This window comes from Acipenser ruthenus, chromosome 15 (genome assembly GCF_902713425.1).
Source record: "Acipenser ruthenus chromosome 15, fAciRut3.2 maternal haplotype, whole genome shotgun sequence".
In the NCBI taxonomy this organism is placed as follows: domain Eukaryota; kingdom Metazoa; phylum Chordata; class Actinopteri; order Acipenseriformes; family Acipenseridae; genus Acipenser; species Acipenser ruthenus.
In genome coordinates this window covers 2,457,474-2,483,050 of record NC_081203.1, presented here as the reverse complement: position 1 = coordinate 2,483,050, position 25,577 = coordinate 2,457,474, and the positions used below count along the sequence as shown (strand labels likewise).

Sequence of the window (25,577 nt, the reverse complement as noted above, 5' to 3'; positions counted from 1 at the left end):
CCCCACCTCCCCCGCCTGCTCCAGCACGCGGAATACCGTGTGCTCCTGCAGCACGCCCGAGTCGGAGAACGCAGAGAGGCGGATCACGTTGTGATTGGCCGGGATGCCCAGGGGGAGGGTCAGCAGCTTGTACTGCAGGGAGAGGGGGCCGCCATGGCTGCAGTCCAGGGAACAGCTCCTGATACAGGATCTGTAACCAGAGATACAAGAGAGAGTCAAGGACAGGAGATCAGACAGTGGCAGTCTCTAAATACCGGTCTCTGCTTAGATCTGCTAGGAATAAAATACTAGAACGGTGACTTTCTATAAGATGAGTTTCTGATTGAGCGTTTTGACGTTCTGGAAGAATAGAAAATAGAATAGAATTTTTATTTGGGTCCATTTTAGCGATGGAGGACTATATTGCATAGTATACAGCACGTTGCTCAGTTAACAGCTCAAATCAGTTAAATGGATTCAATAGTAAAGCCAGTAATAGCTAAAACTGCCACAGTATGTACAGAGTCGTATTCCCATCTCTGTGCTTGCTCTCAGCTCCTTAACGTGAGTAAAACTATAGCCGACTATAACCAGCCAAGTTTCATCTAGTGCTTTCTTTAGTGCACTTGAGAGCAAGCTTCTTATCGTAGTGAAGCAGCCCTTACCCTGGGCTCACTCCTCGCTGGTAGCTGGCCGGGCAGGGTGTATCCAGGCACTGGTGACCCCCGCGGGTGTTGAAGCACATCTGACTGGGGGCGCAGGTCACCCCCTGTTCCACACACTCGTCCACATCTGTGAAGAGAAAGGCAAGGGTTGCAGGATGCCGTTATCACAGAGGCCAGCGTTCTCAACGCATCGATTATTGGAGGTGTATTAGCCGGCCGATACCCCCTTAGGAAACCAGTTTGCTGATGGCTTCTAGTTACTGACCTGTACTATTCATGCATGCAGTACCAGGAGGCTGGCTGTCTTACCTTTGCAGTTCCTGCCGTTGGGTAGAAGCTGGAATCCCGACGGGCATGTGCACTGGTAGCTGCCCTGCGTGTTTCTGCAGTCGTGTTGGCACGGCTTCCTCTGCAAACATTCATCCACATCTATGAACGAACCAAACAGTGGCACTGGCTTAGTAAGTGATTGGAGGACCCATCAAACCCTACCGGTGAACCAGCTTCCCTACTAAATCTAGATCTTTAATCCCCATCTTATAGACCCTTGTGCTTTGGCTGAGAGTAACAGGACGAGGAGAGCAGAAAGCCAAACCTACCGACGCAGGAGCCCCCCCTGTGCGCGTAGCCCCGCGGGCAGGCCGTCCTGCCTCCCTGGGCTGGGGCCAGGCCGTCGGGGGGCTGGAAGGGGACTCTGGTGAAGAAGGGCCCGCCCTGTGAGGAGACCAGCTGGGGCCGCAGCCTGGCCAGGACGCCCGTGGCGTTGAGGGAGATCCGCGCCCTCTCCAGCCCGGCGCAGGACCGCCCGTCCCCCAGCAGGGCGGCGCCAGAGGGACACAGGCATCGGAAGCTGCCCGCCACGTTTCGGCACTGGAAAGCACACGGCCTGGGCACCTGCTGGCACTCGTCAATGTCTGGAGGCAGGAGAAAACCACACTTATGAACTCAATCAAACACGACACTGGAAAGCAGAAACAGGGCTCCTGGCTACTGGAAAAGACATGAAGACCAGCGATGTTAACTTAAACACGGCTCTTAACATTGGAAGCATTGCTATTGCAGAGATGTACAGTGTTTCTATTCCTGAACATCTGAGTTTTACTTACTTTAGGAAAGTACAGTTGCGTGACATTAGAGGCAGTCAGATCACTTTATTGTATAACCTATTTCAACCCTGTTCCAACTGTGAACTTTATTTTTTAAACCTTCATTAAGTTACCAATTTACTGGCAAAAGTAAATCTAGAAGTAACACATTACTCCTACACCAAAGGAATCCTTAATAACTGCACATAGATTTGTTTTTAAAAGTAATACTAACAGGGAGCAGGGAAAGAACCTGAGCTCACCGAGACAGGGTCGCCCCACGCCCTGTGACCTGTAACCCCGGGGGCAGCTGCAGCGGTATCCTCCAATCGTGTTCTCACACACCTGGCTGTAGCGACACGTGTGGGTGCCGTCCTCGCACTCGTCCACATCTGCAATACAAATCCCACGCTGCCATTCAAAACACACAGGAGCTACCGGGATTACCGCACTGGAGAGAAAGGACCGGAGAAGATGGCCTGATAATTGTACTGGCGAGACCACAGCAGAGAGATAGTGTTGAAAGTTAGCTCCTGGATTGAAGCAACAGAACCGCCTTCCTGTCCAAAATCTATAGAAAGTATGATGATGCTGACTCATATTGCATGTTTATTAGGGCATATAGTCTGTCTGTAATACAAATATTAATTTCCCATAGTAGCTGTTCATACTGAAATGTGCAGTCAGTCATTTTAATGTTCTGCAGTGCGCTACAAACCTCATATGATTTCTATGGAAATTATACAGTAAGCTTCTGAGGATTTAATATACATATACTGAATAATAGTTCCATTTTTTTGTTACATGCACAAGTTTGCACTGTGAGACACATGCACGATGAACATAATAATCCCAGAAGCTCCAGGCTCACCCACGCAGGCTCCGTTCCCAGCTTGAGTCATCCCAGCTGGGCAGCTGTCAATGCACTGGTAGCTCCCGTCTGTGTTCCTGCACTGCTGGTGAGCTGGGCACACGTTCATAGTGCACTCGTTGATATCTGCACGAAGCAAAGCGTCCTGTATTAATCTACCAGCCTCTACAGTACTAGAATCTCCCACCTAGCCTATAGTCCTGCCGTGCCTGTATTGGACTAAAATGTGTTATTTACAAAAATGCATCTACAGAAGTCAGGGGTCTGCCCCCGTGATCTGCCCCCAGCTCGCTGAACCCTGCTGGGCTGGGTACTGACCCTCGCAGCGCTTGCCAGCCAGCCGGTACCCGACCTCACAGGCGCAGCGGAAGGAGCCCGCGGTGTTGAGACATCGCTGCTGGCAGGGCGAGACGATCGACTCCTCGCACTCGTTAAGATCTGAAATACAACGCAGAGTCGGAGGTCGGATCAACTCAGGCCAGACAGCAGGGCTGACACACATTTCTCAGGTCAGACATTTAGTGCGAATCAGCACTGGGTGCGTTAGCCCGCGTATACCTTCGCAGCCGTTCCCCTGGGGATTGGGTTTGAACCCGGGTCCGCACTGCACAAGGCAGCGGTAGGTCCCAGGAGTGTTCACACACTGCTGGTTGTAGTGGCACATGTGTGTGCCCTGGGAGCACTCGTCGATATCTGTAGAGAAGAGGAAACACCAGCATGTCACTTCCAACATAGTGCACACCCGACCTGGGGTCAATTAGAAAAAGACCCAAAAATGAAGGTCAATTGAACTGCTGCTGACCCCTGTCTCTTACCTTGACAGGTGCTGGTGTCAGGTGCGAGGGTGAAGCCGCTGGGACAGGCGCAGGAGAAGCTGCCCATGAAGTTGTGGCAGGAATGGGAGCAAGGGGACTCCAGGGCACACTCATTCTCATCTAGGGAGAGACAGGGAGAGACAGGGAGGGGGCGAGTGAGTGCTGACACCCTCCTAATGAAATCTTCACTTTCGAACCAAGACATTAAAAAAGAGACGATGGTTCTCAAAGCTCTGTCTGCACGACTTGAATAGAATAATCCATATCATTAGACAGACAGATACTTTAGATAGACAGACAGATAGATAGGTACTGGTACTTTAGATAGTGTAGTAGTTTGCCCCTAGTGGTGTACTGAGGGCAGTGCTATGATTAATGCTGGTGAGCCAGAGGAAGGACACCAGGAACCTTTTGACATTTGTTGGTTTTATTGCACACTCAATGTGAAAATGAACAAATACGGGAAACTCCCAGCTCCAAATAATAAAACAATGACACTAACTAAAACAACCAACTCCCTAGCTATCAGAGGAGGGCTACTCCCTTTACCTCCCTTTTGTAAAATGCCAAAATAAATGGATTACTCATAAATACCAGTTTTTCACATTCATTACACAAAATGCTTCCTCCCCCTTAAAAACATGTGGTTTGTGTAGCAGGAAAAACAGAAAAAGCACACAGAACCTATTTTCCCCAAACAATAGAGAGAGCGGACTCTGCACCGCCTGGCTTGGACAGACAGACAGACAGACAGACAGACAGATTTTAAAAAGACCTGACTTCCCTACAGGCAATTGTTAAATGCAATAACCCTATTTAAAGACACCTCAGTTACATCACGCTGCCACCCAGTGGCGCTATGAGCTGCTTACTAACTCTAACAGAGACGTTCAGAGCTTAGTTTCGTTACCTGCACAGTAGGAAGCTGAATCAAGGACAAAGCCCCCAGGACATCTATCTCCACTGCCATCTGAGGAGACAGTGAAATTCGCATCAGTTAGCGTGTTGCTGGACACACATGGAGAAGATTATTTACAGCTCTTGTTAGAACCTAGTTTAACCCCTAACTGACCGGTGCGCAGGGAGGTGCTGAACTGGAAGCTCATTTCCTGGCTGCGGTGTCGGTAGCTCCCTGTGAAGCTGCGGACTCTCAGGAGCTGCAGCAGGGGTCCCCTGCCCCCCTCGAACACCACGGTGTGGTTACAGCGCAGCGTCAGAGGGGCCCCGTCCACTAGGAGGCGCTGTGAGGACCAGGCGTACAGCTGCCCCTCGCCGGTCTGGGTGTACGACTCATTGAAGTCCTGCAGGGGAACATGGGAACCAGAAACTAGCAGCAGCATAAAGAGGTAAGACTGACTCTGTCTCTCCTATTTACAAGAGTGTGGCGAAGCGGAGCGCCAAATGAGAAGACACTCTTACACCATGACAGAATTGCCTGTAGAAGGATTTTAGTTCAGTTTTGCAGATTTTATTTTCACTTTGAATTGGGAGAAGCCCATATTTATCCTGCCACCACCCTGTAGATTTCCCCCTCTTAGGAACCCACCTAAACCGCTCCCTGTGCAGCGAAGAAAGGGGTTTAAAGTTTCAGGTGGTGTCCCAATACCTGTTGCACAGGAAGTGAGAGGTCATGAACTGTTTTTCAAAGTCTTGGTTATGTTTCGTTGCTGTTGTTCTGCTGTCTCAAAGGGATTGACCCATCAATAAAGCAGGCAAACATTTTATTAGTTAGATTATTACGGACCAGTGACAATTTTATCAGTGAGTGTTTAAGTGGGTCAGTGTTCGACCCCTGGACTGACCTGCAGGGCTAGCTGGGCTCCAGCCATGGTTTTAGGGATGAAGCCGTTGATGACAATGTCCACCAGAAGCACACCCTCGGCGTCCAGCCCTCGGGCCACGTGGGTCAGCCGCAGGACCTCGCCTGCACGCACACACACACACACACACACACACACACACACACACACACACACAAGTTCATAAAATAAAACTGCAATATATTTACTACTCTGTGCACTCTGAGAGAAAGCTGCCGCAGCTCCTCAAGCTCAATGCGCTGCTGCTGGTGAGACTCACCTGTCCCAAACTCCACCTGGGACTCCTGCTGGAACACTCCCTGGGTCAGGGAGAAGCCGTTTCGGGACGTACCGGTCTGAAAGGCTGTGGTCCAGTAGACAGGGGCGAACACAGTGACCAGCACTCGCATCAGGGGACCTAAGACACACAGGTAGGGTTCAAACTGTTACATCGTCTGCGATTTTGCTATTGTATCAACTTTAACCTAGATATTTTTGTATTCACTGGATCAGTGTGCTCAGCAAGATAACAGCAGAGTAATCTATTAGGTTATGCTAAAAAACCCCAAAAAAACATGATATGGATTATGTGTTTAATAATTAATATTCTGTTTAACTTCCTGGTTGCGTATCTTGGTAGAGCTATCAGCCAAGTTAGCCTTTTAAGTTCATCCCAATTGTGTCTCGATTGACACTGAGATATATATATATATATATATATATATATATATATATATATATATATATATATATATATATCTACAATAAACACATCAATGTTTAACTTTTAAATTACGATTGTGTTGTTTTGCACAGTAATTTTTTACTGCTTCAGAGTTGCTATGGCATCAATGAATTGAAGAATACATTATAAAACTCTTAGACGGTCTCTTCAGACGAGCAGGTTTAGTCGTACAGTATGCTTTTCTTTGTTACAGAGTTGGTTTATTTGGTAGGGTACTGATGGAAATGTGGGTGTCGCTTGGTAACGCTGGCCAGGTCCAGGGGGAGGAAGAGGGCTCTCAGTGCCCCGATGCTCACCTACAGTATGGGGGATGTTCTCAATGCTCGCCCGCACAGTGCTGCTCCCCTCCTCCTCGTTCTCTGTCACGTTGGCCTCGAGGAACGCCACCCCGAACTCTCTCTCGTTGATCATGCCGATCAGACTGCCCCTCGCTCTCAGGGGAACGGCGTCTAATTCAAACAGAGAGAGGAGTGACAGTCGGGAGCATGCCAGAGTGCCTCATCCAGTCTCAGAGATTACTGCGAGGGCAACTCCGACAGCTCCTTACTGCTCAACAGAATCAGGGGTCACTGCATTCAACCTCATATTGTAATCAAACATTGCATCACTTAAAAGAGAGATGTTGTTACTTGCAGAGAAAACGAGCCCCTGCTAGCCTTGTAGAGATTCGTAGAAATCTGGTTTATAAACATCTCTCCAGACAGCTGTTTACTCAAATCGCATCAAATCAGGCCAATGTGTGTTTGCCATTGATTAAGGTCATAGATTTCCTGGTAGTCAGTGGGTGTGTGTTTGGTGGGAACGGTTGGTTATGAAGCTGTATACACATTTTCAGACCATTCCAACTAGGTATAAGTTCGAAAGAATTCACACTCGATCCTGCTGGCTTCCAGACTCCAGTAGCTGAGTTGTGTGTTAGCGGCTGTGCTTGTGTGTGTTTCATTTACCAGGGCACCGTGCAGTCTGGCAGCTCCTTGAGTCCCTGTCCCGCCCCTCACACGGCCTACCCCCATTGGCTGGCACAGGATTGTTGCACAATCTGATTCGCTCCTGGACTCCCTGTCCACAGGTGACACTGCATGGGCTCCATTCCATCCAATTAGAATAACCTCCAGGAACTGCAGAAGTTCAACAGGCAAATACTTTACAGTCGCAGACCCACGGGACATGCAAGGTGTCTGTTTCCCCCCCCCAAAACATGCAGTCGCTGCAACAGCACACAGCAATGCGTTGTTAAGAACAGAACGGTCTTTTTCATTTTCCATCACGTTCCGTTCACATCCACTTCACGTTTTACAGGTACTGAGAGTAAAGCAGCCTTATCTAGCAGAGCAATCTGTCTTTCTCATCAAGATTTGCAAGGTGACTGGGTTACATATTTTAAATATTTCTTAAAAGCATAGCACTCACTACCATTCCCTTTTCAAACTCGTCCAGCTAACTACCCCACGCCTTATATATTGACTGTATGACACGCATGATCTGCCTATTTTATTTCCTAACACTTCTTGATAAAGTGTAACCACCCCATTCAGAGAACCTCCAATTCCAGTAGTGAGTTGGCCGTTATTCAGTTGGCACTGTTTGCCTCTCACCTTGCACAATGAGCCGGGTCTTGCCCAGCGCTGTACCCGCTTCATTCTGAGCCACACACAGGTAGACACCGGCGTCCCCTGCTGTCACTCGGGAGAACTGCAGGGCACCACCGGGGTGTACCGTCACTCTGGATCCTGTGAGACAGAGAGAGATAATTCAAGCGGTAACCAATTCATCGATTCCTAACAGCGAGTGCACATACATCGTGGATAAAAGCGAGCACTTTAACCAATAGAATGCCACCGTGCGCTCACCTGTTCCTACTGGGACGCCCTCTCGTTGCCAGGTGATGGAGGGCCGGGGGAAGCCCCCCACCTCGCAGGAAAGAACAATCCCATGATGCAACACCACCTCCATGGCCTCTGCCATCGGCCTCACCACTGGGGGCTCTGAAAGAGACACACGCTGTGATTGGGGTTTCTGAGTTGTGCAGCTCATCACGGACAAACGAAGACGTTCCTGCAGCGGTCTGACGTACCCTGGATGGCGAGTGTCACGTGTTTATAAGCCACGCCGGCCACGTTGCGAGCGAAGCACGTGTATCTCCCAGCATGGCTCGGGACAGCAGCAGTGATTTCGAGAGTTCCTGACCAGGAGGGCAAGAATCAACAGTTTAGTGCAGTCACACTCATTGGGGAAACACTGCAGTAAAGTCACTGCCCTTGGTATGTAAAGTAGCCTTGACCAATCTTAGCTGTACTAACTGAACACCCCCATGTTACCTGTGGGTAGGACCCTGTAGCTGCCCCCTCTGTTGCCCAGCTTGGCTCCACCCTTTGTCCAGCTGACCTCTGGCTCCGGCTGACCAGTGGCGTGGCAGGAGAGGACAGCGGGGGACATCGCAGTGACCGTGACGTCAGAAGAGTCGTCCGCGATGGACGGAGGGACTGCGGACCGAGAGAGAAGGGAGGACAGAATGATGGAGACAACATTGACGACAACAACCTTCTCAACGAGATCCTCTCTAAAGAGAACGATGGAAGACCACAGTAAATAGACAATCCAGCGCTAAAGTTTAAAATGTTTGTCCCGTTTAATATTGGTTCACTTATTCAGTTACTCAATGTGTTACAATGAGCAAACTGCGAAAATCAGGCACAACCAGCCTCACCTTGGACTGTGACCTCGATCACCCTGTGCTCCTCTCCAGCCTCATTGGTTGCCGTGCACTCAAACTGACCCGCGTCCTGATTGGTCGGAGAGGTGATGACCAGGGAGCCCGAGGACAGAAGCCTGGGAAAGCGGAAAAAAAGGATCAATAAAACTGACCCCTTGTAAAAGTTAACCACAGTAAATCTGCACAGTACTTTTGCAGTGTTCCTATTCTTTACTATTACAATGGTTTCTCAGGTTACTATGGAATTCATATAGTAATGTACACTATACTGTACTCCTCCTGCCAGTGGGTTACCTGTACGCGCTCCACTGGAGGTCAAAGTTCAGGGGTACCCTGTTCTTCGTCCAGGTGATCTGGGGTCGGGGGATGCCGGTGGTCTCACAGTTGAGGGACGCCCGGACGCTGGCCGTCACAGTCACATTGACCGGCCCGGCATGGATCGAGGGGGCAACTGGACAGAGAGAGATGATAGAGGCACAAGGAGAAAAGAAAGTCCAGAGTTTCTAACTATTGAGGTTCACACAAATGTATATTATTCATGGTCTCTGTATGTGTATGTGTAATATTTAGCTTGTTTCATGTTTATGCCAACAAAACAGCACTGAATTGAATTAAATTGAACTGAATTGCATTGAATAGAATTGAAGTGAATTGAAAGGATTCCTTTTTTGTTTACCGTGAACCACCAGATCAATCCCGCGATGGTCCGAGCCGGCTGGGTTGGAAGCTGTGCAGTGATATCTCCCTGTGTCTGAGATCTGCGCTGCCCGGATTCGCAAAGAGCCATCGGACAGGAACTCAAACCTGGGCACAGACCAACAGCCTTAAACCCTAAACCAAAGGGGCTGGGAAACATTCACATTCAACTATATAGTTATGGGTTCATTATTATTAATTGGTCATTTAGCAGACGCTTTTATACAGAGTCACTTACAATAGGACCTCGGTTTTATGTCTCATCCGAAAGACGGAGCACAAGGAGGCTAAGTGGCTTGCTCAGAGTTACATACAGCGAGGCAGGCTTGAACCGACAACCTCCTGGTAACAGCCCCTTTCTTTAACCACTGGACCACCAAGCCTCTGGTTGGGCAGTGTGGATGGCTGTGTGATGTTCTCTATGGCAGTGTGGATGGCTGTGTGATGTTCTCTATGGCAGTGTGGATGGCTGTGTGATGTTCTCTATGACAGTGTGGATGGCTGTGTGATGTTCTCTATGGCAGTGTGGATGGCTGTGTGATGTTCTCTATGGCAGTGTGGATGGCTGTGTGATGTTCACAATGACACGTACTTCCTCGGAACCTCCCTATATGAAACGGCGCGGTCCTCAGAGCATCATTACACTGTGGTGTGATAGTAGGAGGTTTCTAAGTCCCATAGAGGCTACACTGCAGCTAGCTTGGCTACCAGGGGACGCCCTGTCTTCCTCTTACCTTGTATGCTCGTGGGATATCGGGCTGCCATCTTTCCTCCATGTGACCGTGGGGGAGGGAGATCCTTCCACCTCACAGGGCAGCAGAGCTGGCTGATTGACATTCACTGTGACCAATGAGGAGCCAGCCTTAATCAACGGTGCAACTGCACCGTGCAGGAAAACAGGCAGTTAGATTGTGAATACGGTTTTCACAAGAGAGACACGAGCGCACACACAAACACACACTGACCGTGCACAGAGACGAGGAACACCAGGCTGCTGCTCCCAGCGATGTTGGTGGCCACGCAGCTGTACTGACCGCTGTCCGAGGGACTGACCTCCTGGATCTCCAGGAACTGACCGCCCGCAAGGCTCTGGACACGAGCGTCCATCTGCATGCAAGCACAGGGGCATCAACAAATAGTGCACCATCCATCCATCCATCCACAGTCAGGTAGACTGATGATCACTCAGCACGGCACAACTACAAACAGAACTATAGCAAGGTATTCTTTCACGGGTCCTGTATAAGTGGAGACACTCCTGGGACAGAGGGTATGAGAATGGGGTTACCAAGCTATGCTGTTGATGCTCAATCATTGTGATCCTTTAAGACCCGGCTTGACGAAGCTTTGAGATCAATCTGCCAACAGGAACCGAGCGCTGATGTTCATACTTTCATACCTGCCTGCCTGACGTCTTTACTCACCTGCAGGGCGATATCATCCTTGAACCACTGAATGGCAGGTGGGGGATCAGTGTCAGACTGGCACTCCAGGGTAAGTTGTCCGTTTGCCAGCGCAGTGATGGACTTGGAATCACTGGAGCCCAGGATATTGGGAGGAACTAAGACAGAGAAAAGGGGTGGAATCAGCTCCCAACAGTCAGTATTAGCAGGATATGTGCAAAGGACAAAAACAGGACTACTTTTCAAACATGGGCTAATTTCCAAGAAAGAGGCTGACTGTTACCTTGAATTTGGACCCAGTGGTTTCTCCCATCCTCCCCAGCTTCGCTGCTGGCCAGACAGGTGTAGAGTCCGGCGTCCTCAACCTGAGGAGAAACAAGAGGCAAGTCTGACCGGTCAGTACAGATTACGCTATGGCACTGTCCCCCTACAACCTCTTTCCTGAAGGCCCTTACCTGCACCCTGTGGATCCTCAGCAGCTCCCCCTGTCTGTGGAGGACCCCGTCTCTCTCCAGGCGGCGCCCATCTTTCAGCCAGCTGATTCGGGGAGGGGGAGTTCCGATGGCGATGCACTCCAGCTCCAGGGAGCTGTGGAGGGCGACGGACACTTCCTGTGGAGATCCACTGGAGGAGATCTTGGGAGGTTCTGACATCAGAAATCAAGGTGTTAGGGGACTTTGTGTGATTCACAAGACGGACAGCCCTCGGCTCAACAGTGATGTAATCAGGTGATCAAGCCATTAACTTGATTACAGTTCACTGGCTACAGAGTAGGTGCCACTGCCCAAATGAAATGAGTTACTGTGAACGAGATAGTTTGGAGACAACTGGCCCTATTCAAAGAGTTTTGACTATTTCAAGAATATCTGTTTTAAAGAATGAAATAAATGTTCAAATAGATCCCACTGTGTTTTTGGTGTTTTTTGTCTTTCAGAAAGAAATGCACTCTGACTATTTAGAATAAGTCTTTCACGGTCCAGCCCAGTTTACTCGTATATCTTCTGACGTTGGTTGAACTACATTAAGAACCCCTCTCCCCAGTGCGGGGAGCTCTCTAGGCTTGGTGGCTCACCCAGCACGGTGAGATTGAAGTGCTTGGTGCTGCGGCCCGCCTGGTTGGCAGCGATGCAGGCGTACAGCCCGGAGTCTGGCAGGGAGACCGCGGGGAGGTGCAGCCGGGTCTCGTGCCCGTCGGAGAGCAGGTTCCGGTGCAGCGACAGGGACTGGCTATCCTTGAACCAGGACAGGCTGGGCGGGGGCACGCCGCGGGCCTCGCAGGTAAACGTCACCGATGAGCCACTCACCACCGTCACCTGCTCCGGGGGCTCCGTGCGCTCCACCGCGGGGGGGACTGAGAGACGAGGAGGGGGGAAGAGGATCCAGGGTGAGGTGGGGGAATATTGTTGAGAGAAAGGGGGGAGGACAAGAGGGGCAATGAGAGAAGGTTGGGAGAGAGAAAAGGGGAGGAGTGGGGGGAGGGAGAAGAGAGAAGTGGAATGAGAGGGAGGACAGGGGTCAGAAGTTGGGAAAGAGAGAAATGGGTTACTGGGACAGAAGTAAGAATTCTGATGAAGGGAAACAAATAGATGTCAAGAAAACGATTCTACAAATGGAAAATAAAATGGAAACGACTGACTTCATGTTTCACAAATCAGTTTTTAAAGTTGCAGATCCACATGTAAATGGGGACCCAGTTCACAGCTGCACCTACCCTGCACCTGCAGGCTGTAGCTGAGCTCTGCTGCCCCAGCCCGGCTCCTCGCCACACAGGTGTAGACCCCCGAGTCAGAGATCTGAGCCTGGGAGAGCCTGGGAACACAAGACAGGAGAGACCTTCCATTAGACAAGCACACCTTCCCATGAGACCTTCCATTAGACAAGCACACCTTCCCATGATAGACCTTCCATTAGATAAGCACACCTTCACATGATAGACCTTCCATTAGACAAGCACACCTTCACATGATAAGACCTTCCATTAGAGAAGCACACCTTCACATGAGAGACCTTCCATTAGACAAGCACACCTTCACATGATAGACCTTCCATTTGACAAGCACACCTTCACATCATAGACCTTCCATTAGAGAAGCACACCTTCCCATGATAGACCTTCCATTAGAGAAGCACACCTTCACATGATAGACCTTCCATTAGAGAAACACACCTTCCCATGATGGACCTTCCATTAGAGAAGCACACCTTCACATGATAGACCTAGTTATTTACTGATCCTGAAACATGCACTTTGCACTGTATTTATATAACTGGATGAGCTGGGTGAGGAAGGGGCACAGACCTGAGCAGCGTGCCCGCAGAGAGGAGCTGTGTCCGGGGGGAGAGGGGCAGGGGCAGCCTGTTCTTCAGCCAGCTGATCTGCGGAGGGGGGGTCCCTGTGGCCCGGCACTCGAGGCTGACCGATCCACCCTGGACTGCGGTCACCTCCGCTGGTTCTGCAGGGACACTGCCCACTGAAGGGGGCACTGCAACACACAGCGAACATTCAATTACATTCAAAAAGCATTGGATATGAGAAGCCCTGGGAAACAGATCAGTCTTACGCACAGGGATATTTTGGAATTTTATAATCGGAGTGCAGAACGGTAAAGAGGCTGCAGATTAGCCACAGTGTTGGAGAGACAGACAGACAGGCAGACAGACAAGCAGACAGACAGACAGACAGGCACACTCACCCAGCACAGTGAGGGTGTAGATCTTGGTCTCTTGGCCAGCGCTGTTCTCAGCCAGGCAGCTGTACATCCCAGAGTCTGCAGGACGGAGCCCCAGGATCCTGAGTGAGCCCCCATCCTGGGACAGCCTGAGGGGAAACGGGAGGGGGGGGGGCTCGTTAACATCCCCGAATAATTAGCAATGTGAATTAACCCCAGCGGGAAGCTGCTTTTGATGAAACGAATCTCATATAATTGCGCTTCTCAATATTGTTCAAGCACTGCAGCCCAGTTTACTCTTCCATTGCAATAAAGCCCAACATTCAACACTCATCTTTTGTGATAGGAAAATAAAACTGGTTTCACAGACCTCGATTAGCAGTAATCTGGGACTTCCTAATGTTACTTTAGGTAAGGTAATCCAAGACTTTGGTGGGCAAAACAGGGTGACAGTGGTGTGAAGACCCTGATAATGCTATAAGAAGGCAGCGGAGGTCTGCAGTACTCACTGGAGGTGCTGGGGGTCAGTCAGGGCCAGGGGAGCCCCATCTTTCAGCCAGGTCACTTCCGGTTTGGGGGAGCCCCTCACCAGGCACTCCAAGGTCACATCCTCGCTGGCTGCCGCGCTGAGGTCTGTGGCCAGGCTGGAGCCCACGATGCTGGGGGGCACTGCGGACCAGAGAACAATCACACTGGGTCTGTCCAGCTGACCGTATATTCAGTGTGGTGCAAAGCTAGGAGCTTTCCGTCACTTTAAAACACTCGATCAGAAACCATCAGTCAAGCAGACCAACGTTTCAGCTAGTGGCACCTGCAGTGTACTGTACACTGAAGAAGGAGCTAGTCAAAGACTTTGCCTCATTACCCAACTATATATTATAACATGTTATATACAGCAAGAATAATTGAACAGCATAACTAATCCTAACGTGACGTAATTTCCATCTGGTACAAGCCTACTGATACAAACTGTAGTTTCCCTTAGGTTTGACCTGAATTGGAGTTTAGAACCAGAACTGAAGAAATCTTTGCGTTGACCGCTGGCATTGCACAAACAAGGGGTGGACGGATGTGTGTGAAAGGTACCTTGCACAGCGAGAGTGTAGTGCCGCCGTGTCTCTCCCTCCGTGTTCCTGGCCAGGCAGGTGTAGGTCCCAGCGTGGGAGAGCTGCACTGGGCCCAGCTCCAGCCTGCTGCCTCCAGACATCCCGTGCCACTCCGCATTGTTCTCTGAGGAGCACAGGAAACACAGCTTGAGCAGCCTGCTTATTTAACAATGAGGATAGACGTCGCTGTGTCAGCGTCAGGGATATAATAACACCGAACAGCAAGAGAAACCTTCAAAGTCAAGAAGGCAAACATGTATCTACTTGACTTAAGCTGTCTACTTGAGGTGTTTGTACAGTTTACACTCATGGATGAAGGTGGATGAATATGACCTGCAGACTACCTCCAAGGAATTCTGTAAGTGCTATATATTGGTGAATCAAAGTGATTCTAATGCAGAAATCAATATAAAAACCGTGGGGAAACTATAAAGGATTCTCTTTAACAGTGCTTTGATCAATAAGAATAAACTTCTAACCCTCTTGGAAACAGTTAAAAAAAACAGGTTTCAGGACCTGCAAACTTCATTTAATTAATGAGATATAATAAAAAAAAACAGTCATTTACCAAATATTCCTGAAAACGGATTTGTGAAAAGGGTGCCGTAACAAGGAACACCCTTATCTATATTATTTAAAAGGACATGAACTGTAATGAATCCCTCTTGAGCCATGGGATTGGTAAAAACCATTGTCATACTCTGCTCTTACCAATGGGGGTGCCATCCTTCAGCCAGGTGATGCTGGGGGGCGGGACCCCTGTGGCCTCGCAGAGGAGGGTGATGGGAGTGCCCAGGGTTCGATTGAGGCTCTGCTGGAAGGGCTCGTCGACGGCAGGAGGGACTGGGGGAAAAAACAACAACAACGTGAGTAAAGTGTGGCCCGCCAGGGATGAGCGATCGCCACAAAGCATGAGCGCGAAAGAGAAGGCTCTCACCGCGCACGCTCAGTCGGAAGGTCCTGTCCACTTGTCCAGCGAGATTGGAGACCCTGCAGGTGTAGAGTCCACTGTCGACAACCTGGAGATGTCAACCAGCAGCAGACGTGAGAAGAGGTTTGAGGATCGTGGAGGCAGAGCTCATGAGAATACACAGGATTGAGACTAGACAGACAGACAGGGAGAGACAGACAGAGATAGATAGAGGTACCTGCACTTCCTGGATCTCTAGCCCGTGCTGCGATGTCTGCAGCCCATTTCCTGGCTCCAGCTGCAGCCCGTTCCTGTACCAGGTGACTTCGGGTTCGGGCACACCCTCTGCTTCACAGTGTAGGGTGATCGAAGCTCCGGCACTGGGATTCAGAACGTCTTGATCAGGGCTGGGGCGGGGCTTCAGGGTGGGTGGGGCTGCAATGGGAGGGGCAAGAGGAGCGGCTAAAGAAGAGCAGTCTCTCCCTTATTCAATAAGAAGGCTCTAACTTTAAGACTGGTCACTATGCGTCATGACAACTTATACACTTTTAGGCTGGGCATTGAAAGTATATACAGCGACGCCACCTGCTGGACATGCAACACATGACAGTTCTGTGAATATAATCGAAAACTGGAAAAGGACCGTGCTGATCACGGAAAGCACACAGTCCCCAATGCTCACAACCTGGTAGGTTCTGCCTTTCATTCGGATTGCTCCACACCTCCCTAGCGCCGAGTCTCCCTCGTGGATGCAGTCTCACCGTAAACGCTGAGCTCGATGTGTTTCTGGTCTTGTCCCGCCGGGTTTATCGCTGTGCACTCGTACCGGCCCGCGTCGGAGAGCCTTGCTCTGGAGATCTGGACCATCTGACCACCTGGGGAGCAGGAAAGAGCCAGACTGAAAACACAGGGAAAAAAAACACACAGCGACACGGCACTGACGACACACATGAACACACAGGATCGGAGCTTGATTACACTGGATGAGGTGGGGAAGTGATTCATGTATAACCAACGCACAAACAGAACCAGTAGATTTGATTGGAGAAGCCTGCACAGTACCTGGTAGGATGTGCATGCCTGTGCTGAACTCCAGCGGGCGCCCTTCTCTGGACCATGTGATCTCGGGGGAGGGGTACGCCTGTACATCACACATCAGAGAGACCATGTGACCCTCCAGAACGCTGGCTTTATCCGGGTTCAATCCCACGATCCTCGGCGGAACTGGGCAAGGGAACAAAAGGGTATACAAAACGGACCATATCCCACAAGACTTTCCTCCAGTCTTTAATTGTCTTTTGAAGGAGCTAAACACCAGCTAATTTTACAAAACTAGACCGAAACGACCAAGCTATATAGTACACGTGTTCTTCAGCCCTCTTCAGCTGAGCTTGTTCTCTCTTCGCCTAACTAAGCTGCCGATATGACTCAAACTGCTATGCAATGGAAGTTCCTGTGCACAGCCTACAACCAGCAGCAGGCAAGGGACTCACCCGGGACTGATATAGTTCATGAGTCTACGCTATGATCTGCTTTGCAATGGGAGGTTTACTGCAATCCCTTGCATCAGGGTTTGAGAACTCACCTTGCACTGTCACGCTGTACAGCCTCTCCGTGGAGCCCACCTTGTTTTCTGCCAGACACACGTATGCAGCCGTATCAGCCAGCTGCACTGCAGTCATCTGGAAAGCAATCCCAACCAAAATTATTTCTAAATCCACGGCGACTCCTCTCCCTCCTCTTCCCCAGTCGTTGACCTCAGCTCCTCGCCCCTCACCTGAAGCAGCATGCCCTCCTCCAGGATCTGGTGTCTGGGGCTGTTGTAGAGAGGCAGGCCGTCCTTGAGCCAGGAGATCGCCGGCGCGGGGCTCCCGGAGACCTTGCACCTCAGCTGGGCCGTGCTGTTCACGACGACCCCTACCTCCTCCACAAACTCCCCAGCCTCGTCGTGGATCTCCGGGGGCACTGGGTGAAAAGGAAGCCGTGACTAAACAGCTGGCCAGGGCTCAGGAAAAGGTATCACACTGAAGCAAGGCTTCAACTTGTAATAAAACTTCATATCTAGGCAACACGTTTCAAAAAACACTCTGAATGACAGTAAACATCATAAAAAGTCAGTGGGTCACTTCCCAGTTCAGCGATGAGGCCCCAGTCTACGCGGGCGACCTACCCAGCACCACCAGCTCATAGTGCATCCTGTCCTCGCCGACCTCGTTCACCGCCTGGCACGTGTATCTGCCAGCATCCTCCACTCGCACCCTGGGGATCTGCAGGACGTGTCCCCCTGGAGAGAGAGAGAGGAGGTAAGAACAGGATTGATGAGCAATGGCAAGAACACAGCAGCAGCAGCAGCAGCAGTGTGCAGCACAATGCATTTACAGCATTTGACCACCTGAGGGAAATTCTCTAAGCTTCTCAAAGTGATCCACTCCAAACAATTATTGCATAAGATACCTGGTGCATTAATGAAGTAGAATCAGCAGGTGCAAGAATTGGCCACTGGTGGCGCTGTGTGCTATGCACTTCCCCGCTCTGCCCCGCCCCTCACCCAGCAGCAGCCGCACGCGGTCGTTGTTGGAGATCTCCTTGCCGTCGCGGTGCCAGCTCAGCCGCGGTGGAGGGATGGCGTTGCTCTCGCAAGACAGGGACACCGGGCTGCTGAGCACCACCTCACGCAGGTCTGTCATCTCCTCCTCCTCCTCCTCCTCCTCCTCCCGTTCACCCAGCTCCCAGGCTGCCGGCCCGCCGTTCACCCGCTGGAACACCGGGGGCACTGTGGAGCAGACAGACATCACACAAGTTCAGAAATACAGAGCGCCCGCCCCATTCCGTGATTACAATATCCACCAATTGGGGTGATTCACTGTTAGTGTCATGCACCATACTTTACTGTAAAAGGCACCTTCACTAATTGACAGATTTTAATTTTTTTTTTGATGTGTAAGTCGAATAACGCACGAGTCATATGTTGGATTTTAATGACATAGATGCCAAAATTTAAAAATCATGCAGCAGCTTTGAGCATGAAACAGTCATTCAATGCAAGAAGAATGCTTGTTGCATAAAATAATGATTCAATTGCGATTGCCATTTAGTTTTGGATGTGTTCGTGGCCAACCTGAAGAAACGTCTGTCCCTGTGAATTTACGGGACCTCACTTTAAAAAGAATAGGAATAGAGTGGAGTGAAAAGAGTGGGACTCTGACCCTGAATGCTGACGTGGAAGTCCCTCCTATCCTCCCCCGCCATGTTGGACGCCACGCAGGTGTAGCGCCCCCCGTCGGAGAGCTGCGCGTTCTCCATCCTCAGGGACCGCCCGTCATCCTCGATATGAACACCGGGGGCGCTCTCCACACGCTGAACCGCAACAGAAACACAGCAGGGATTTCAAAACGGAGAGAATTCAAATCGGAAAGGCAGACTGCGCAACTGAATCAAACTCACAGGCACACCCCAGGCACGACTGCTTCAGCAAAAGAGGAAATAACTCCTGCTAGCGTTCTCTAGACACTTTATTTAAAGCAAGCTTGATTGAATGTCGCTATGAAACATATAGACGGCTCTATCCAACGATCTGAACGGCTGTGGGTCTAAACACCGCCACTGTTTAAATTATTAAAATATGAACCCCCTTTCCTGAGTCACATCGTAACACACTAAAATAAACTACAGAGCCTAACACTGTTGGATGTTAGATTTCCATAACCTTTGGGTTGGGCCCTTTACTATTTAAAACCTCTAAATACAGCCTATTAAAAAGAGTCAAGTGCCTTGTGATGTTGTGTTTGGGATCAGCCCAATAAAAGACGGGACGACGCGGTGCCCCGAGACGCAGGCCTGGCTCTCACCTGGCCCTCCTTGTACCACTGCATGGTGGGGGCTGGGAAGGCTCTGGACTGGCAGGACAGGGAGAGCAAGGAGTTGATCCGCACCTTCACCTCCCTGGAACCAGCACTCGGCGCCCCCGACTCGTCACCCTCGATCTGGGGAGGGACTGAGAGAAGAGAGACGCCATGAAACCCCGGAGAGGCCCCAGCTGAGAATGCAAGGGAAAGCAGATGATCTCCATTCAGCAGGGATGGAAATAAGACTCCCGTTGCACAGCAGTTTGATCCATTACTAGGAGTTTAATAAGACACACCTGAGCTTCTTACCTATATGCTCCCGGTCTTTGTTCCAACCCTGTTCTTTAATCGAAACAATCAAACCTCCTGAAGTAGTTAATTGTCTCAATTTACCTGTTAACCCTGGAGTGGCTGTGATTGGACACCCCTACTGTGGAGTAATGTTCACTGGGTGCGAAGTTGAGATCACCATTACTTACTTCAACAAAGCGAACCTTTGCTCTGTATTGCCTTCCCCCCTGCACTGTCCTGCTTACCCAGCACCCTGAGTGAGTAGCTCCTCTCAGAGGACCCCGCGGAGTTGGAGGCGCGGCAGGTGTAGAGTCCCGCGTCATCGTCCCGGACCGCCCCCAGCAGCAGGGCCCGCCCCCCATCACCATAGCTCACCCGAGCGCTCGACACGATTGGCCGGCCCTCCTTCAGCCAGGTGATGCTGGGGGCAGGCATTCCCTCAGCCTCACAGGAGAGGACTGTGGGATTGCCCTGGACCACCAACACCTCCGACCTCTCGCCGTCTCCGCGGATACTGGGAGGGGCTGGGGATCAGGGTTTGATTAGAATCCGTTTCTGAAGAGTTGGGGTTAACTGACCCTTTTCAGTTCTTGTTTTTTGAATGAATTACCGTGCACAGTGAGTCTGAAGTCCCTGGCCTGCTTTCCAGCCGCGTTGATGGCCAGACACTGGTACCTGCCCTGGTCCCTCAGTCGGGCCGATTTCACCTTCATCACCTGACCCTGCTCGGAGAACAGCACGTGGGGGTCACCCTGGCGGGACAGCACCCTGCGGAGAGGGGATGGGGGGCAGAAAGAGAGAGAGAGATCAAACTAGAAGAACGGGCAACATAGGCATTTCCAGTCTTGAATGAAGAGAAAAACAAAAATATAACCAAACTACTTGGTCATATAATTCCCAGAGTTATAGTATGCCAGTATTTACACTGTGCATTAAATGGAACCCTAATGCTTTATATTAACATGGATCTTTCTCCATGCAAAGAACAGGACTCTTATTGTAAATTCTACATTAAAAATGACTGATTGGATCAATTATCTCAGACACTGAGAGATGTGCACCTACACCTGAAACAGCCTGCAAATTGATAACCAGCTGGTTCCCCTTTAGTGATCAGGTTGCCATTTAGAGGGGACACTGACGCGCCCCATCCTGCTCGCTAGCTTTCACACTCACTCTCCATCCTTGCTCCACTCGATGAGGGGAAGGGGAAGCCCGCTGACCCGACAGTGGAACTCCACTTCCTGGCCGATCGTCACAGACAAGTCCTGGGTGCCTCCCGTCCTGGAGATCACCGGAGGAGCTGGGGAGAGAGATGGCGTTGAGTCAAGTATGCCAGGATCATCAAAGGCTAAACAGATAACACCGGAGCCCAGGAGCTGCAGTCGTGGGAGTGTGTTATTCCTCGTTGTTATTCTACTGGAGCAGCCCAGATGCATAATGTTCATAATGTTCTGTGTCTGGACTCATCATAACTCATAAGAGATTGATAATGTATTTGTTTTTTTTGGACAGTTACAACGTGTTATCACAGCGTTTACTTGTACACACGCTGGAGCAAAGGCTCTGGATGTAATCCTCTAACGGGGCTCTTGAAAACGTTCTCCGTTCCAACCCGCACCTTGCACCCTCACGTGGAAGCGCCTCTCTGCTTCCCCGGCCTTGCTGGCAGCTCTGCAGGAGTACCGCCCTGCGTCTTCCATTCGGACCCGGAGGATTCGGAGAGTCCCGCCCCCATTCCGCATCCAAATCCCAGAGGACTCCGGAATCTGGAGACAAAGGAAAGGAATTCCTCAAATATAAATATAAACAGCGGCCGCATTCTTTCCCTGTGTGTGTTACAGTAAGGGGTATACAGCTCATCCAAGGTGTCATTCTTGATGCTTCATAGATGATGTAAGGTATACCATTATATGAACAAAGTTAATATTTTTCCAGAGGTTACATTCTGACCAAATTTATTGTGGGGTTTAATTATTGCTTCAATTCTGGAGGCTATTCAGAAATTTGAAAGAACGTATGTAGAAAGGACAGGGGAGCGCGAGAGGACCATGTACGTACAACATGTATAGGGGACCGCGTCGTAAAGAGATTTTCTTGGAGATCAGAAAATGTATAAATCTTATCTGTGTTTTAATAAAATGTATGAGGAAAAAAGCAGCTGTGCTGTGCATGTCCACTAGGTGGCACTGTGCTGCCAGCTCTGGCTTGTTTGATTGGCCTGGCAGGGATAAGAGCTGAGCCTTACTGGTTGGCCGTCCTTGAGCCAGGTGATGTCTGGGGAGGGGGTCCCCGAGGCCTCGCAGCCCAGGGTCAGGGACTGGTGGAGGGAGACGGTCCGGTTCAAGGGCTGCCCATCCTCCTGGATCTCTGGAGGGACTGACGGAGGAGAAAGGCATGTAAAACAATACTATAGAAACCACCCAAAACACTCAGGTTCATCTAGTATGCTGCGGGATATACTGTAGTGTAATATAGGAGACTGTAGTGCTGTTGGGCAGAGGGGAGGGAAAAGGAGGAGAGAAAGAGAAGAGAGACAGAGAGGAGGAGGAGGAGGAGGAGAAGGAGGAGGGTGAGGAGGAATGCGAACAGAAATGAAAGAGAAATGGGATGAAGCCCTACCTATACTAAATGAAAGAACTGCTTTGTTAAAACTACTGAAGCAATGCCATTTGATTATTTTAAACTGCAAAACATACTTCATTGTGCATTGAGAATTGCTCACAGAATGGAAAACTTATCTACATTTTTTTTTTTTCTGTTGATTATATGAAGTAGTTTTCAGTAATATATTTTTATAAACAGAGGTAGAAGGGGCTGGGGAGCGAGGAGAGAAAGAAGAGAAAAACTAGAAAGGATGAGGGATAGAGGAGAACAGAAAGCAGAAGGTTCAAAGAGATTGTAAAAAGAGCGAGACAGCTGAAACGAGGAAGCAGTAAAAAAAAGATAACAATTAAAGAGAGAGGGAGGAGTGGAGAGAGAGAGAGAGAGAGAGAGAGAGAGAGAGAGAGAGAGAGAGATTCCTTCCTCACTGTTCAAAGCAAGCCTATTTCTGACCCCAGTCCTTCACAGTGACCTCACCATTAACTAGCTTCAGGACTTCATCACTCAGTCACTGACTTCAAACAAGCACCCTTTGTTCTTCTAGTAAAAAAACAAACCTGCCAGAACTTGCGAGTTTTAATTCCACAGCATGAGATTCCAGTGGATCTGTGAGAATGAGCATTCACACACTGCCTTTAGATTTACCAGTACAGGTAAGTAAGTGCATTATTAGATTAAGATTGCCTCCCAAACCTGCTCTGCATACATTTGTGTTTCCCTAAAACCATTGTTCCGGTTAAGAGCTGCCACTGAATGCAATGATAGTGAAGACAGCCCGCCCCCGCCCCACCCCACCCCCCCTCCTCACCGTTCACACTCAGCCTGCTTCTCCTCTCGGCAGACCCCGCCTCATTGGTCGCTATGCATTTGTACTCTCCGCTGTGACTGGTCTTGGCTGAGCCAATCACGAGGGATCCGTCCTCCCGAGTGGAGAGTCCTGATTGGCTGTCGGACAGCTCCAGTCCGTTTTTAAACCAGCGTACCGCAGGGGTGGGTGAACCTGTAGGGAGAGGGCGGGGCAAAAGAGAGTCAGAAAGGCACCGAGCCAATGAGGAAGCTCTATTACACTGTGGCGCCCATCAGCAAATGCATGCATCTATGTGCGAAAAAAACACCTGCTTCTCTTAGTTTACAGATAGATTACATTTACAACCGTCAATATAAACGCAGTTCAGCAGGAAGGGATAAAGAAAGAGGCAGGAACTTGGTGCTGTTGCCCAAAAAGAACTTCGCTCTACAGTCTCCATGAGGACCATTCGTCAACACAGAGAAACCTCGGGCTGCAGACTCGAGTCTATTTAAACAAAGTGAAACTGGGTACTCCATGGATGCTGTAGATAATCTCGCTGAAAAGAGGCAGGAATGTGGGTCGGAGGTTGACTGTTGATTGGCAGCGCTCCAGATTGGGAAGTGGGTTGCAGTGGAATGGGGTATTTCAAATTGGGGAGAAAAAGGAGGGGGGGGGGATATAATTACCCTGTACTGAGCCTGTATTGCCACACACCTACCTTGCACAGGACAGGGGAGAGTCACCCTCTTCTTCACTAGCTCCTCTACGATGACATCACCAACATCGGCAAAGGACGGGGGCTCTGTCAGGATAAAGGGTTGTGTCATCAGTGAAGGGTCCACTGAATCAGGATAGCGTTTCTAATTCACTCCACTATACTGCATGCGTTCCCCCACTCTGACCACTTACTTACTCCTCATTACTCCTATGAAGGAGTTTCATATCCTAGCAGCTCTCTTTATGGCATGAGAGTGAAGCTGCCAGTCTTGAACTGTATGGATCTGTGTCTGCTCAGTAACTGTCTGATGTTATTATTGGATATTTTCAGAAAGCAATACCAGGGCACACACATACCCAAGACCTCCAGGGTCACCTCCAGGGCCTCCTGTCCGGCGCTATTGAGCGCCACACAGTGGTATTCCCCCGCACTCGAGTGCGCGACTTCTCTGATAATCAGGGACCCCCCCTCCCCCACGGGGGCCCCGTTCCGGAACCAGCTGATCTGAGGGGCGGGCTCTCCATAGGCCTCACATGGCAGAGTGAGCTCCTGACCAATCACAGCCTTCAGGAGGCGGGGCACTGGCTGGATTCTGGGCGCGACTGAAACCAAGGGAGTGGTCAAACAAAGGGGTCTTTATAACAGTATATAGGTGCATTTAAGACTGCAGATTGTGGTCCTAGCATTGAATAAGGGAGTGGCTGTACACTGCTGTAAAACGGAGCTAAATGGGACTGTATATAGAAGTGACCTTAAAGCAGTAAAAAGTTTCACTGTATGTAACAAAAACCACTTTCAAATGTAGGCAGGAATATAACCAGACCCTCGTTCCTACCTTGAACATGCAGTCTGTAGGTGAGGCTGGTCTTCCCAGCAGGATTGACCGCAGAGCATTTATACTCCGCGCTGTCGGTCACTCTGGAATCACTGACCCTCAGAGACCCAGAGGACAGGACTGTGAACCTGAGGAAACAAGACAGGATCCATGACTAATTACCTTCACAGAAATACACAACAGAGGCGCGTCCGATATTCCTACTGGGAATTGCTTTTAAGAAGTCTTTATCGGCAGGTATTCAATAAATCCAGAAGGAGGCCAGATCTCTGAAGAGATGTTGCATTGTGAAAGTGATGAATTTCGATGCACTTTTTGAGCACGTTTTCAGCAACGTCTCCTGAACGTTGGCCACATCAATGCAGTATGTTTTTGGCTATGGTGATGACGGCGATGGTGGTCCTAGGCACTCGTTCGCCATTGTTGCGTCTCCAGCAGCCACCAGCACACCGTGTCTAAGTGCTCTAGGGGAGAGCTGGGGTGTTGGGTTTCCAGTCCTGGCCGCCCCACTGCATCCCCCTGCTTACTGCTTTCCGGAGGAGCCACTGCAAAACAAGCCAGGACTCGAAAGAGGAAAACAGATGGCAAGAAGGAAAATATACTGCTAGGGAGGCGAAGAGGGTCACTGCTTAATGAGGTATTATTATTCAACTGGAGAGCAGACTGGGAACCGTGTCATCCACGACTATAAAACACAGCATCGTCCTCAACATACTAACAAAAAACAACTTTGTAAAAATCCAGTGACAGATGTTTCGACTAGAATTCTTTCTCAGCTGTGTTCACAGGGATAGATAGACAGATAGATAGATAGATAGATAGATAGATAGATAGATAGATAGATAGATAGATAGATAATACCCATGGAAAAGGTTACTGTAGTCATCCATGGTAAAAGCATAGCAAAGGCCAGAAAAAAGGCCATATTACATGCATAGTAAAAGAATGGCAGGCTGCAAAATTGAAATGCTCCAAAACTGACAGCTCTCTCTCTCTCGTCTTGCTTTGAGTGAGTGGCTCTTTCCAAACACACCAGGG

At 49.9% G+C, this 25,577-nt stretch overlaps 1 protein-coding gene across 1 annotated transcript in view; it reads right to left on the bottom strand.

Moving 5' to 3' along the window:
• Nucleotides 1-25,577, bottom strand: part of LOC117422495 (hemicentin-1-like) — a 44,381-nt gene that overhangs the window by 1,105 nt on the left and 17,699 nt on the right. Inside the window, 53 exon segments of the mRNA XM_058986783.1 lie at nt 2-190; nt 645-771; nt 954-1,073; nt 1,244-1,558; nt 1,993-2,121; nt 2,601-2,726; nt 2,919-3,038; nt 3,159-3,293; nt 3,416-3,535; nt 4,326-4,385; nt 4,488-4,716; nt 5,218-5,339; nt 5,495-5,632; nt 6,256-6,408; nt 6,907-7,077; nt 7,555-7,689; nt 7,810-7,944; nt 8,034-8,141; nt 8,278-8,442; nt 8,667-8,788; nt 8,967-9,123; nt 9,349-9,476; nt 10,103-10,247; nt 10,334-10,475; nt 10,793-10,929; nt 11,055-11,136; nt 11,227-11,417; nt 11,844-12,122; nt 12,483-12,580; nt 13,071-13,254; nt 13,465-13,589; nt 13,950-14,109; nt 14,527-14,670; nt 15,258-15,389; nt 15,484-15,565; nt 15,695-15,891; nt 16,218-16,331; nt 16,519-16,680; nt 17,042-17,138; nt 17,234-17,421; nt 17,627-17,740; nt 18,005-18,229; nt 18,663-18,813; nt 19,305-19,450; nt 19,838-20,116; nt 20,203-20,360; nt 20,769-20,895; nt 21,214-21,361; nt 21,841-21,971; nt 23,005-23,196; nt 23,705-23,788; nt 24,061-24,306; nt 24,540-24,667. Of these exon segments, the coding sequence (XP_058842766.1) occupies nt 2-190; nt 645-771; nt 954-1,073; nt 1,244-1,558; nt 1,993-2,121; nt 2,601-2,726; nt 2,919-3,038; nt 3,159-3,293; nt 3,416-3,535; nt 4,326-4,385; nt 4,488-4,716; nt 5,218-5,339; nt 5,495-5,632; nt 6,256-6,408; nt 6,907-7,077; nt 7,555-7,689; nt 7,810-7,944; nt 8,034-8,141; nt 8,278-8,442; nt 8,667-8,788; nt 8,967-9,123; nt 9,349-9,476; nt 10,103-10,247; nt 10,334-10,475; nt 10,793-10,929; nt 11,055-11,136; nt 11,227-11,417; nt 11,844-12,122; nt 12,483-12,580; nt 13,071-13,254; nt 13,465-13,589; nt 13,950-14,109; nt 14,527-14,670; nt 15,258-15,389; nt 15,484-15,565; nt 15,695-15,891; nt 16,218-16,331; nt 16,519-16,680; nt 17,042-17,138; nt 17,234-17,421; nt 17,627-17,740; nt 18,005-18,229; nt 18,663-18,813; nt 19,305-19,450; nt 19,838-20,116; nt 20,203-20,360; nt 20,769-20,895; nt 21,214-21,361; nt 21,841-21,971; nt 23,005-23,196; nt 23,705-23,788; nt 24,061-24,306; nt 24,540-24,667 (7,992 nt within the window).